Source organism: Bidens hawaiensis, unplaced genomic scaffold (assembly GCF_021521415.1).
Source record: "Bidens hawaiensis isolate Kalapana, Puna unplaced genomic scaffold, B.hawaiensis_p1.1 tig00029364_1, whole genome shotgun sequence".
In the NCBI taxonomy this organism is placed as follows: Eukaryota; Viridiplantae; Streptophyta; class Magnoliopsida; order Asterales; family Asteraceae; genus Bidens; species Bidens hawaiensis.
Window position 1 is genome coordinate 1,670 of NW_027494865.1, and position 15,617 is coordinate 17,286.

General features: G+C 33.7%; 1 protein-coding gene across 1 annotated transcript; it reads right to left on the reverse strand.

Moving 5' to 3' along the window:
* Positions 1 to 4,376: 4,376 nt before the first annotated feature.
* Positions 4,377 to 7,741, reverse strand: LOC143578847 (MLO-like protein 6). The gene is made up of 12 exons (XM_077062316.1): positions 7,664 to 7,741; positions 7,454 to 7,514; positions 6,778 to 6,866; positions 6,619 to 6,693; positions 6,431 to 6,525; positions 6,228 to 6,277; positions 5,807 to 5,847; positions 5,562 to 5,735; positions 5,404 to 5,439; positions 5,220 to 5,287; positions 5,083 to 5,143; positions 4,377 to 4,993 (listed from the first exon to the last, which is right to left on the reverse strand). The coding sequence occupies exons 1-12, from the start codon at positions 7,682 to 7,684 to the stop codon at positions 4,577 to 4,579; spliced, it is 1,188 nt and encodes a 395-aa protein (XP_076918431.1). The 5' UTR covers positions 7,685 to 7,741; the 3' UTR covers positions 4,377 to 4,576.
* Positions 7,742 to 15,617: the final 7,876 nt, after the last annotated feature.

The following is a 15,617-nucleotide window of genomic DNA, read 5'->3' on the forward strand; positions in this document are numbered from 1 at the left end:
TATACTAACAAGTATTGAGAAAGTAATTACATGAATGAGTTATGTAAGATTTATCATAATAATATTTTATAATCTTTCTAATAACATCGATTGATAAGTAATTACATGTATAATAAACCACAACTTTTGTAAGCATATTATGCTTGGGGTATCATTACTATCATATCTAAGCACATCTCTTTCACAAGAGTAATAATAAATCACAACTTTTTGTTAGTTGTTTGATTTGATACTCTTTATATTATCAAGATATAATACGAAGTATATATAAAGTCAAATCATACAATACATCATGTTATAACATTTAACACTATAAAAGTTATAATCAAACTCTATAAAAACAAGTATTTCTTGCAAATTCCTTCTCTAAAAAAACACAAATATTTTAAAAATACTTTTTTATATTCGATTTACGCACTTCTCTATCTATGGTCATATGGCAAAAACTAATTACCATAATAACAAAACTTGAATAGGAAAACACCAATTCAAGTCTATATTCTTTATATCCATTTATTCGAACTTAAATTTGATTATTATTCTCTAAAACATAATATTGTTTTAAGTTTCACCATGAAATATACTTTCTCTTTTTATTTAATTAAAAATTGAACTTTAAAGAGAATGATAGTAAATTTAGCAACGTGGCTACCAAAAAAATCTTCAAATAAATCAATTCCAACAGACTTCATTCAATCATTTGCTTAATGGTAATTATTGTTGTTTTCTTTTTGCATATATAATAAAACAAACAAATAATTAACTGTTTGATAAGGAAAAACTCTACAAGATAGAAGTTTAAGATAGACCCTGATTAATAAACCATGAATTTTCAATCACCTCATTGATAAATTATCTACATGACAAAATAATTTAGTAAACCAGAGTTATAAAATAAATGTATCCTGTCCTTATCTTTCTCTTTTATATGCTTTCAAGTTTTTAAGATTTGTCATGATAATAAAGCATATGAATTAATATATAGAATTTATATAAACTTATAGTTATATAAAGCATGCAGAATGATCTAAAACTTTTTATATTACTAAAAATAATTTTAGTAAGTACATATAATATTCATTACTAACAATCAAAACTTTATATGCATTATAATTAACAGTGAATTAAAATAACCAAGATAGTTTTTTTTCCTTCTAAATCAAAACTATATTATTAACAATTAACTCCTTTCTTTCGTATTGCAACAAATAGTTTTAAACAAACAAACTATTAACATATTAACTACTAAAAACAACCATGTCTTATATAAAGAGAAAATATATTACTGTATTAACTAATTAACATGTAATATCATATAACTAATTTGAAGAGTTATTACGTATAACTTTTAAGGTTTAAGTTATGGGGTGGCATGGAAGGAAAACTAGCACCACCTCCATTTGTTTTATGCATGTTATCGGATTCAAGTAACAGATCTCAAAACGTTTAATTAAACAGTAAAGCATATTATTACATAAATATAAATCTCTCATCCTCCAAAATTGTTTCGAGTACAATGAGGGATTACTTTAAGGATTATTTTTGAGAGACTTCAAATAACAAAACAATTCTCTATAATGCAACCCCAAATCGTACGTTCTTTGAGAGATTTAAAAGAAGAATAAAGTAAAATCTCTAACACAACTTAATTATGCATGAATTATAGTAGGGTTTATGTTTTGAGAGAACAACAAACAATGCTTACAATACGATGATGCGATCCAACTCTAAAAGCACTTCGTGCTGATAACGTATTATGAAACAAGCCTAATAGCCAAATATATGAGAAAGAGATGTATGAAGAAAGATGAAGATTTCATTAATATGGTGTGTATTACAATAAAATACAATGATATGTATATATAGGAAAAGATAACTTGGATAATAAGTATAATCTATATTAGGAGTTGATAACCATAATATCAATATATTTATAACAAACATACAGTAAATACATGACTGCATTCCATCATTTCACGTTAGGGTTCATTGCACCAAATGAATATTACTATTAAAAAACCATGGACTAGATGAGATAATTGGTTAGACCTAACTTTAAAACCCGTCAAGGATAGAAAAGAGTGTCACGTATTTGATGAAAGATCACAAACAAGAAATCAAAGTCTTCAAGTCCCACACGTGATGATAGAAGAAATATCACAACGGTAAAGATGGTATCTCATGAAGAAATGAGCATTTTTTTTACAAATTGGAAATAATTTTACATGCTGAGAAATGCTATATAATTATAAACCTTTGGTGAAAAGAAGCCTATTTAAGTAATCTCTTACTTAAAACTTAAGCTTTTGCTTATTTATATTTAAAATAGCTAACCTAAGTTCTTGCTCGAGTTAAAACCCATAGGAACTCCATTGGTGTTGAAAGAATTACTATGCTTGAAAATTATGGGTTTTTGAGTTCTTTGTGAACTTGGGCTTAGATGGTGAATCTTAATCATTAACTAGTGTTTTGGACATCTTTTAGATTATAATCACTAAACTTTTCTTTAACTTTCCTTTTATGACGAACACTCCCCTCTATATCTTTTAGATTGCATCCAATTAAATACATAGAATGACATTTAAAACTATATAAAGATATGATAATTTATAAATTTACCTATACTAATAAAAGAAAATAATTATGGACACATGTCATTTTAAGGTTAATTCCCACTATCAAATTCCCTCCAAAATTCTTCTCTTCTATTGATGGAAAAGAAAAAAATCTTGGTTTTAAATATAGTATTAATGCCATAAATTATGTTTTAAACATACTTAATTTAAAAATAATATTAATATAATAATTATGTGTCAAAAATATATTTTCTTTAAGATTGAAATGTATAAATAAAAGAGTTTATGTTTAAATAGTATATTAACATTCAATTTTTTGAAACATCTTCAAATTAAAAAAAGCTATAATAATTTTGTATATTTTTTTATAACTATTTAGTCTTAAAAATTTTAGACAAATTTTCATTTTTTATATTTATTATAAGACTATTGTGATAGTTGAACAACAGTGTGTTTATAAGGACAACATGAAAATTGTTTAAAAAGGAAAATGTGTCTTTTTTGTCTATGCCGGGTATGGAACGTATAACAATTTTGTGAAAGACTTTGGCTACATTTTTCACATCGAAAGGCCTCATTGCTTCCGGTGACATTGCTTCATTATTATATACCGATGGTAGAACAACTCATTCTCGATTTAAAATTTTTGATGATATAAAATGACTATATTTTTAATACATTTTTTTACATAATATAAAGACTCAATTATTATTTTTTATTTATATTAAATTATTCATTGTAATTTATATATTAATTATTCTCCATGAAATGGTAATTACTTAACGACAGTTTACCTATTTTGCCAAAAATAAAAATGCAACAAAATGTACGATGTTAAAGCAATTATTTTGGTTTAGATATGTCATAAGAGAATAATAGTACTAGTCTATGTCTATTACTATATACAGTTGCAATAGGCTATGTCATTGGAGGCCCATCGTTCTAAATTTAAATAACCAAAAAAGTGATCTAGGTCGGATCCTATCCTAGTTTGGGCATAATGGTCCAGTCCAAGCCCGATCCTTATTTTCTTAAAAAGAAGTTGTTTCAATATTTCAATTAAGATCATCCAAACTTTTTTTTATTTCTTTAATTTCACCCAATTTTCTTTAGTTGTTGCAATAAATATGAATAATTAGCTTTTTTAATTCCAACATAAATACGAAGTACCTGACATAGTGTCTCAAATTTGATCGGCAATTGACTAGGGGCGAACTGGAGCCCTGATAAGAGGTTGTCGAGTGGTGAACGATTCATGGAAGTGGCGATGTTAGATTAGAGGAAGGAAAAAGGAAACTACCATTTGAGACTTGAGTTGTAAGAAGTGAAAACTAAGGTTTTTACTTTCTTGTATAAAAGCAAAAATAATGTAATCATAAAGATATAAAAGTTTAAATGTTAGGACAATAAACAAGAAAATATAAAAACTATTTAAAAAAATGGCATAATACATATAATGAACGTAAACAAAAAACAATACTGAACGTTCATGGATGACACAATTGAACGAATATAAACGAACTTCTCACTGAATGCTTCTTTGAGTGTTTGTTTTTTCCTTTTTATTTGTTGTTTGATTTTCTTTTTATCTTTTTGGTAAGTTTATTTGAATTTAAAATAATTTTATATCACATATATATATTTTTTTATAATTTATGAAATGCTTATCAAACCATGGCGGAATGCGAGTTATTACACACAAGTTGAATTAAATTAATCAACTAAAACTAATTTTCTTTATTAAATATCTTCTCATCCAATGCTTCTAAGTTCTAAATTCTAATGTGAGAACTGAGAAGAGGACAGACTAGAAACAATATTAAACCATCATAAATAAAACTTACACTACACAAAGCTTATATATTAGAAAATGTATTATCATAACTGATACAATATCAATCAAATAGTCATATGCTGATCATTTTGCTACATATATCTGTTAAAATATTTAATCATACATACATGTGGTTCATCTTCAAAAGAAGAATCTTTAGGAGCCCCTAGTCTATCATCACCTCATGTTCAATCTTAATAGTGGCATCAGAACATGATGCAACTTCTGATAAACTAGGTTCATGGACCTGGTCCATACTCTGGTCCATGTGGCTGAGTTCGATCTCATGATGACAACAACTTGAGTCTCCACTCGTGGGGCAGCCTACCGGGTAGGATGGGCCATTAACACGATAAGTCTCATTATGTATGTTTAATCCAGTCAAGGAAGTCTGATCAAGGTTGTCAATATTGCTTCTGTAGTGACTTAAGAGGTGAACCGGGGACAAACTATGGCCGCTGGATGGTGTCACTCGACCCGATTTCTTGTTTTCTTTTATCCTTTTTCTTGCGGTATGGCTCCATTTTCGCAGGGCACTTGCAACTCTGTCATTGAATATTGTTGGTTTCATAGTGGAACCCATCTATAATATATATAACCAAAGTTATAATAAACCAACTATATATATAATGTTGATAAATATTTCATCAAGTTACACTTTGAAAAATTCACCTGTGTGACAAGGGCATATAGAGGAAGAGTGACATAACTGCAAAGGATCTGGATTAAAGCCCTGAGATATTATATAAATAAACTATTTAGTTTTCTACAGGTTTTTACAAATTTAGTAATATTGAAGCATAAAATACCCCATTGTAATTCTGATGATAATATCCTCCATATGCTCATGAAAACAAGATTTGAATCCAAATTGATACTGAATATATCACAAGAAAAAAAAGAACAATTTAACAAGATATTATTCAATATCAAATATTACTTTCAGTTGGATTCATGGTTAAAGTTTGGAGCATGCATGCTCTTAACTCTTACTGCAGTCCATGAAAAGAAGGCTAGCTGAAATGTATTCTGCATTTTTCATATTAAAACACAATTTAGTTATGGATCTGCTACGCCTAGTTGTTTCGTAAATCTTCAAAACTTGGTGATTTTTCTTTAAGTGTAGAAAATTGTAGCACGTATATAATAACCTGAAAGAGAACAAAATTGAGGAGGTGGAGAAGGAGACGAGGGCGGTTGAACCAAAAGAGACCATCATCGGGGTGAACCACCGGTACACCCTTCACAACCTCTCCTCTTTCTTCAATCTTTAATCCCATTTTTGTGATTATTACTTGTAGTTTTGTACCCACCACTAAAACAATCTTCACAATCAATCATTAGTAGCCATGTATATATAAACCATATAGTTAAGTACTAATAGAGTAATGCTTACAATCAATGGGGTAAATGGTAGCCATAAGTAAGAATACCATCCTGTCCAGACAGAGAATTATAAATATTATTGTAAGAGAGAATTAAAAAGAGGGAAAATCATCAAAATTACTATCTTCATCATTGAGTTTGACAATATGATTTAGACTTTTTAAAAATTCTTAATCAATCAGTGTTTGACATATGTCCCTTAGCTCAATGCGTAACATATTTCCATACGATGCAGTAGATTCACTTTTTTTTGCGTTAGATGGAAGTCTACTGGTTGAATGTAACAATTTGTTAACAAAAAACTAAATAGTGTAATGATAGTTTCGTAAGAAAAATAGGCAAGCCTAATTTGTCCAACGAATAAGTCTAAGATGATCGATCATGTTGACGATTTTCCTTTTTATGCCTTCTAAAAACACACGTAAGCTCACCGTGAGTATTGAAGAGCAAGAACGCCACAACAGATAACCAAATCGGCGCACTGGCATGAAAACAAGAAAAAGCAATTAAAAACAAAAATACTAATTATGGCTATATGTTATAGGCTTGGAACCACAGGTCGCCATTTCAGTGATGGATAGATGAGTATGAACCAACATTAATATAAATTAGACTGTGAAATATAGGTAGCCACCTGATTGCCACAACCACTTTAAAATCTTCTTCAAGTGATCTACTGATGTATTTTTGAAAATCAAATCTTGAGTTGATGTGTGGTGCCAGATGTGCCTAAAAACAAATAAATAACTTATAGTAATTAAGATAAAAATAATAATCTAAATAACATGGATTATAAATGAAACTAATTAAAGGCTTGGTTACCATGATGAATCCATGCCTTAACGTCAAGTAATCAATTTTAGCCACTGATCTATTAAATTGTCTATAGAAACAGACCTAAAATAGTAGTTAAAAGGTTGGTATTTGAAAATAGTTGATAACATGAACATGAAGATATAGCATATATAGAAATTAACTTACAATCCAAAGCAAAACAGGGGATTGGCTCCAAAAACTCACGTGTCTTCTTCCAAAAGACGTGTCTCTTGTAAATCTGAATCTTTTTGAATCTATATCATATACAATTTAGGGTTGTTTAAATTTGGATATCTGAAATGAAGATACATTCAGATAATTGTTTTCGGTATCTGAAATTTTGGATACTGAAACGGATATCCGAAATTTTTTCTTTGCATAGTTTAAAAAATTGAACATAATCAAATCCAACATTTCCGCATTGATAATTTAGCTTGTTAAAGAAAGTCAAACACAATGCAACATTGATCTAAAAAAAGCCAAACCTAATATTACTGGTTTGCTACATTTTTCCAAAATAACAGTGTGAGAAACGTTACCTAATAATTAAATTTAGAATTTCGGGTTTCAGATATCCGCACTATTCATTTTTTTTTAATTACTAACCAAGTCCGAAAATTCATATATTCAACAAATATTCAATTTTTGAATAATTCGGATTCAGAATTTTAGATTTTTCATTCGAATGTTTGGATTCGGATCTTCTTTCACGCCCATAGTATAACTTTTAGCTTTTAGCACAAGCTTAGCTTGTCTAAGTCAAGAGACCTCAAGTCAATTATGACCCATAAGTCCATCACACAATTATGTGTTCCATGTGAACATTCGAAGTTGTACATACCATGTGAGAATAGATACTCTACCGTTTTTGTTTCCTTTTCCCATTGTTTCCACCTTCTCATCTATATACCAAACATAACCAAATAGTTAATATGCCTTCTCCATGCACAAGGTCATCTTAATTGGTAAAAACATTATAAAACATTTAGATGGTTTAAATTTGTTTCGTTGCGTTCTTGGCAAAAGATTTAATGTTCTATAGTTAGGTTACCTTCAATCTACCAAAAGTCATAATGAGAATACAAGAAAAAACATGAGATACAGCCAGCACGAAGATGAATATATGAAGTTGATGGACCCCATCATTAGGCATAAACGACACTTTTCCCTGCATATTACAAAATAGGTCAAATTAATCCGTGTCTTAAACTTCATACTAATTATATTATTTTATCAACAAAAAACAAATAAAACAATTAACATATTACCTTTTCTGCGCATTTGTCGTTGCCGTTGCTTCCCAACAGAATGCGACGGTGGATGTCACCAGCCCCGGACCAACCAAGGAGTCTCCGACGACTCGTTACATTTTCATCTGATGCCTGCTCAAACTTGTTGCTGCATGGATGCCAACTGGACGCTGCGTTTTCTGATATGCATATTTGTGTAATCGGAGTTGTTCCTACCGTCAGTAGCAATTATATGAATCCAAGCAACATAAGTTCTACGTACCAAAAGAACAAGCAACATCACAATAAGTGAATTTTAAAGTTTTTTTTTTTGAAAAAAAAAACTCAAATTAAGCAGCTCAAATATTATGTTAAGAATAATTTGTTATTTGCAATTAGTATATATGTACCTGCTTTGATCTTTTCTAGTGACTCATATAGACCTGGTTTCTGTTTCTTCTTGATCCACTGATTTCAAACAAATTTTAGTCAGTAACAAATAATGATAAATTTAATAATTAGAAAGAAACAATATGTAGCTAGAGTTGTATATATATATACTTACATGTTCAATTTTGTGGATGATCTTTTCAATAACAATGGAGATTGCAACCAAGACAATACAGACAATAGCCACAGCCCATGTAGGCGTCTCTTCCAAAGATCTTCCTGCGCTTGCTCCTCCCATAATATAGGAATCTGTTTAAAAAAGAGATATCGAAATGGCGGTCACGTAGTGTATATATGTTGTATGTGCACCATTTCATTTAATATATATAGATATATAATTTAATTAATGACATTGACATAAGAGCAATTGCAATTTTCTTTACAATTTATAAGGAAGAAATTCAAGGCCGATATTTTGGCTCTACAACGCGTGCACAAGGAAGACGACATGTGTATGCTTTTAAAGTTTATATATTGCCTTAATATTTTGATCGAGTTATTTTTTAAAAATGCTAATACTCTATTATTAACCGATCCATACCAGATAAACTAAACTTAATTAGTTAATTTCTTTTTGAAATTTGCATGTATGATGTATATACCAACACTGGCGGATCCAGAAATATTTTTCAGGTGGTGCACTACGTTTAGATACTTCAATTTCATAGAGTCGGTGATAAAAATTTTTGGGTCTGTTTGAGGTTCGGGTCGGTTCAATGGTGAGGACAAAGTTCATTACATAATAAAAATACGATAAAATAATAAAAGAGACACCATCATTAGAAATTAAAAACACATATCAATCAATCAATCAATTATACCCAGTGAAGTCCCACCAACAACAAAGCTATAAGTAGGGTCTGGAGAGGGTGGGATGTAGGCACACCGTACCTCTATCCAAAGGGATAAAGAGGTGGCTTCCAGAGAGACCCTCAGCTCTAAAGTGCATATGTATAAAGCAATACAAAGGAAATCAAAGTTCAACAGTAATATAAAATACTAATAATACTAATAATAATTATAATAGTAATAATAATAATACTATATATATGTAAAGAGAATATCATTCTAGTGTGTGACCAAAATAAGGAAAATAGAAGCCCTAAGGTATTCCTTTCTCCCTAAAAATCCTTAACTTTAATTCTACTTCTCCAAAAATTCCTATCCTCAACCATGTCCTCGGAGAGGTTTAGGTCTATCAAATCATGCCTAATCCTCTCGTCCCAAGTCAATTTAGGTCGTCCTCTACCCCTCCTCCCTTCTATAGTAATGCTTTCTACGGATCTAACAGGATTCGTCGTCTGTCTTCTCTTCACATGTCCAAACCATCTCAATCTCCACTCTCTTATCTTGTCTGCTATGTTCGCTACCCCTAAAATCTCCCGAAACACAACGTTTGTTATTCGGTCTAACCTTGTGTGGCCACACATCCAACGTAGCATTCTCATTTCTGCTACCTCCATCTTCCGCACTTGTGCCTTCTTGCTGGCCCAGCAATCTGCTCCGTATAGCATTACAGGTCTAACTGCAATCCTATAAAATTTTCCCTTTAGTTTAGTTGGGAAACTTTTGTCGCACAATATACCTGTGGCTGCTTTCTATCTACACCATCCTACCTGAAATCGATGGGTCACATCACTGTCTAATTCCCCATCACTCTGAACAAATGACCCTAGATACTTGAACTTCTTTACCTGCGGAACCTCCTGCCCTTCAATGGTGATCTGTACGTCCTCATTGTCATTTACCCCACCAAAATCACAGGGAAGGTACTCCGTCTTAGAGCGACTAATCCTTAAACCTTTTGTCTCTAAGGTTGTTCGCCACTCCTCAAGCCTCATGTTTAGATCTTTTTTCCTTTCAGCAAGTAATACAATATCGTCTGCGAATATCATGCATCACGGGAGCGTCCCCTGAATCGACTTTGACAACTCATCCAAGACTACTGCAAAAAGAAACAGACTCAACGCTGACCCTTGGTGAAGACCTACCTCTACAGGGAAGAAATCAGTATCCCCCACTGGCGCACGGACACTTGTTGCACTCCTGGTATACATATCCATAATTATCTCTATGTATTTCCTGGGTACTCCTCTACCCTCCAAGCCCTCCCAAAGCACCTGTCGAGGCACACTGTCGTAGGCCTTTAGGTCAATAAACACCATATGCAGGTTACGCTTCTTCTCCCTATACTTTTCCATCAATTTTCTTAATAGGTGTATTGCCTCTGTGGTGGAACGACCCGGCATGAAGCCAAATTGGTTCACCGTAACCTGAGTTTCTCGTCTAAGTCTAACCTCAATCACTCTTTCCCAAAGCTTCATAGTATGGCTTAGTAGTTTGATTCCTCGATAGTTACCACAACATTGGGCGTCTCCTTTGTTCTTATAGATAGGAACTACAACGCTACTCCTCCACTGGTCTGGCATCTTACCAGATTTGAGGATACTATTGAAGAGAGTAGTTAACCACATGGCTCCTTCCTCTCCCAGGCACTTCCACACCTCGATGGGTATGTTGTCTGGGCCAACCGCCTTAGCCCTTCCCATCCTCCTAAGTGCAGTCTGCACCTCTTCTCGTGTAATTCGTCGGCAGTAGCAGTTATTCGGTTGTTGTCGTTGGTAGGTTGTGTTGTCATGTTCTTCTTGGTAAGCTCTCCCATTGTTAAAAAGATTGTTGAAGTAGGTTTGCCATCTTAGCTTGACATCCTGCTCCTTGACCAGTACATGGCCATCTGTGTCCTTTATGAACTTCACAGGCCCAGATCTTGCCTTCTACGCTCCCCGGCTTTGGAAATCTTAAACATAGCATGTTCCCCCTCTTTTGTTTCTAAACGTTCATACATCCGTTTATAAGCCTCGTTCTTTGCGTCTGCCACTACATTCTTCGCCTCTCTCCTAGCCGTTTTGTAGATCTCCCTCAATTCAAATCGCTCCTCCTCATTCGTGCACCTCATAAGCTCCATAAAACATCGTTGTTTATCCCTTATCTTGTTTTGTACGGCCTCATTCCACCACCAAGACTCCTTATGCCCACCTGCCTTTCCTGTTGTGACCCCGAGAGTCTCCTTTGCTACTTGAATGATCTTTGTCGCCATAGCTTCCCATATATGAGTTGAGTCCCCATTTATTCGATCTTGCGTCTGCACTATGAGTTTATCCTTAAACAGTCGAAGATTTTCGTCCTTCAAATTTCCCCATCGAATTCTAGGTGTACCTTTCTTCTCTCGAACAATCAACCTATTTCTGAAACCTATATCTGTCACCAGCAGTCGATGTTGAGCCACAACCGTCTCCCCAGGTATGACTTTGCAGTCCTTCCACCAACATCGGTCTCCTTGCCTCATCAAAAGGTAGTCAATTTGCGTTTCGCGTTCGCCACTGCTAAAGGTGATCAAATGAGAATCTTTTTTCCTAAAATAAGAATTTATAATACCTAGGTCATGAGCCACCGCAAACTCTAGGAGATCTGTACCGGTCTCATTCCTATCACCAAAACCAAAAACCCCATGTACGGCTTGAAAATCATTATTAGCCTTACCAATGTGTCCATTAAAATTGCCTCCTATACAAATCCTCTCACCCCTAGGTATGCCCCCTACCACTGCGTCTAGGCAATCCCAAAATTCTCTTTTTTCCTGATCCCCTAAGCCTACATGAGGCGCGTAGGCGTAGACTATTGCCACTACTTCCTCCCCTAGTACTAATCTCAACACCATGATCCTGTCATTATGTCTTATCACCTCCACCACATTATTGTGTAGTTCCTTAGCCACTAGAAACCCCACTCCATTCCTAGCTCCATCAGACCCCGAGTACCACAACTTATACCCATTACACTCAGCACCTTTATGCCCTTTCCACTTAGTCTTCTGGAGGCATGCTATATGAACCCTACGTCTTCTAAGCACATCTACCAATTCTAGCAACTTACCATTTAGTGTTCCTACATTCCAAGAAGCCAAACGCAATATGTACTCCCTATCTTTACCCTTTCCTACACCCCTCGTTTCAGGACATGGTCTCAAGTAATAGTCATGGTTCCTACGCTCAATGGTTCCAACTAATCACACAAGCACAGGCAATAGACCACCCAATCCAAATAATAATAATAATAATAATAATAATAGTAATAATAATATAACAGTAATATAATAATTATAATAATAATAATAGTAATAATAATAATAATAATGGGTAAGGTTCACCGGCGTTTTAAACCCAGCACACTACTCCGATTCTTTCCTTCGAGTTCCGATCTGTTCCGTACGACTTTATGCAGCGGTGGCTGCCGTAAGATATTGTGCAGGTCCTTGGAATTTAGTGGGTGTAGCACCGGAGTACAGGTCGTCGGGAATTAGCAGCGGCTCGTGAAGTGTTCTCCGGTGAGAAGCTCAGGTGTTGAAATAGCTCCGATGAGGAGCTAGCTAAAACAGAAAAAAAGAAAACTAGCTCCGGTAAAGGAGCTCCGATGTTGTCACTTCGTTGTCTCAACCCACTGTTTGAGCTTTCAGTCGTATATAATGAGCAACGGTTATATCAGATCTGGAGTTGACGGAGAGAATATTGAGAAAGATCCGTTAATGGGCGGCGTACGGCGGAGTGAATATGTTTCCCGACGAAAATGGGCGGCGTACGGCGAAGATAGCCGTTGATTTACACCGTTTGCAAAAGAAATAAGAAGTGTACGGGGAGAAAAAACCAACTTTCTCTTCAACTATGTGTTCCTGTAATAAATTAAAAACACATAATATAAATAAAATAGTCTTTTCGAATTAACAAACTAACAAATTAAAACTAAAATTTAGCAAATAACTTAACATTTAACAACATCAAGAACAATTTCGAGCTTCGAGGAAGAGTATAAGGCAAGAGGATTGGAGGAAAACAGAAGGTGTGTGGTCGGCCGGAAAAGCAGCAGGCAGCGGCGGTGGTCGGAGAATGGCGGTGGTATGGCAACCTTGTGACTAAGTTTGAAGAGGGGAGAGAGGCAGCGTATTTGTGTGCTGTGTGTTCTATAAAACCTTAAATTAATATAAGACTATGTGTAGTGGCTTTAACTCAATGTTAAGTTAAATTGCCACCAAGACGTCATGTAGGCAAAAATGAATTCACTAAAAAACTCAAGAACATGGCGTAAAATATTCAAGAACAAGGCGTAAAGCTCATCTTAAATTAAGTGTAGTGGTTTTACCTTTTAAGTTTTAACCAATTGCAATTATTACTCAATCACTCTTTTTATTTACTTAGTATTTATAAATATTATAATTTTATAAATAAAACTACACAATAAATTTCTAGAACATTTTAATAAAATAAAAGTTACAAGCACATAAGAAAAAATAATCGATATTTGATAAAATTCGCTGAACGTATACTTACTACTTAAAGTGGGTTATTTGGGTCGAAAACATTCATCGAAAACATTCATCACGGGTATGTTTTGGTTGTTCGGGTTCATAATTGCTAGAGAGAGATGTAGAGCATAAATAGCTTGGTATTTTTTTAGTGTGGTGAAAATAGTTAAAGTTATTGATGTATATAGTGTAAAAAGTGTAATTTTTTATTTTTATTTGTTTTAATCTGCATAATAAATCTTAACAGAATGAAGAGTTTGGAATTAAAAATTTTATTCTCTCTCTTTCGAACACCTAACGGTTTGTTTCTTTAGAATTCAAAATTATAATTTAATCTTTGTAATTGTTCTTCAATAAAGGATTACTTATATAACTTTCATAAAAGAAACTTATTGATTGCAAGATAACGGCGGAGAAAATTTGTAGCACCAACATCACAATTACTCGTAGTGGTTCAAACAATGACTTGGCAACCAACACAACATTTTGGAGCCCCATTACTGTACCAATATGGGCAGTATGAGGGCATAATGCTGAATTAGAAAGAAAAAAAATCCAAAAAACTCACCTAAAAACCAGAATCAAACCCATGACCTTAAGTTTACAAAACTAACTGCTTACCAGCTACACTAGCTCTTGTAACATAAATAGGGTGGTTCCTTTCTAATTTATAAGGTAGTTCATTTAATATTTTCTATATAGTAATACACTATTATTTCGAAACTCGGGTGTGTGACATCCCTAAATTTCCAAGAATAATATTTAATGTATTATTCGTTAACGATGGAAAAGTTTACTAGAATTGGTAGAGAAATGATGACATGATAATAAGATGGTTCAAATAGGCTAAGTAGATGGAATTAATTATGGACGAAAAAGGAAAGATGGGCCTTAGGCCCATGGGCGTAAGGGAGTATAAATACCCCTTAAACCCTAATCCTTTCCATTATTATCTATCACTACATCATAGCCTACACCTTGAGAAACACACACACCATCCTTTAACCCGAGCCTAGATTCAAAGTTGAAAACCCGAGCTTGTTGGTGCTAGATCGTCGTGTCAAACCTAAACAAGATCAAGACCAGCTCGTGTTCGTTGAACGACTCGTTTAACGTACGTTTATATTTAGAAATCGTTCATATAGGTTCGGTTTGGTTTGGGAAATCATAGATCTGTGGTAGTATGGTAAAAACGAATCCAACGAAGCTAAACTTACTGAAATTGATTTCAGTTTGATAAGCTAATTGTTATTATGAAGACCCGTAACATATACACATAAATCGCACCCTGTAAACCAGATGTTTTGAAAGATTGAATGGTTAGGGTTTGTAGGCGCTGCTTAGACGATTCCAATGATACCTAAATCATGATTTTTGGTTAAGAAATGAAGTTTTAATCGCAGATCTAATATAGTTTGACTGTTGGGTGTTCTTGACGATTTTGACTTTGACCCTAAGTCAAAGTATGGATAAGAACAGAGATGATTCGTTATGATTGACCAATTCGTTACGCATTCATAACGAATGGGACCCAATTCGTGAGACTTGATAACGAATGAACTCTTAAGTTCGTTATCTATCCATTCGTTAGATAAGATAACGAATCTGGTAATTCGTTATATGCTCATTCGCTATGCTAAGGTAACGAATCAGATGATGTTCAGACAACGAATTAGCATAACGAATCAAGTAACGAATCAGGTGATTCGTTACTTGCCAATTCGTTATGTGGGGATAACGAACCAGACGGCGAATCAAGTTATGATGAGATAACGAACTAGAATAGCGAATTAGACCACGAATCAGGCTTAATTCGCTATAAAGATTTAGTTAGCGAATTAAATAACAATTTAATTTTCTAATGGAAAATGTGTTAAGATAGTTAATGTAAATAAAATTTTTCCAAGTTGACCTGGCAGCTCGACCTCAGCCAGGGGCTCCGCCCCTTGGACCCTGCTAGGGGTTGCCGC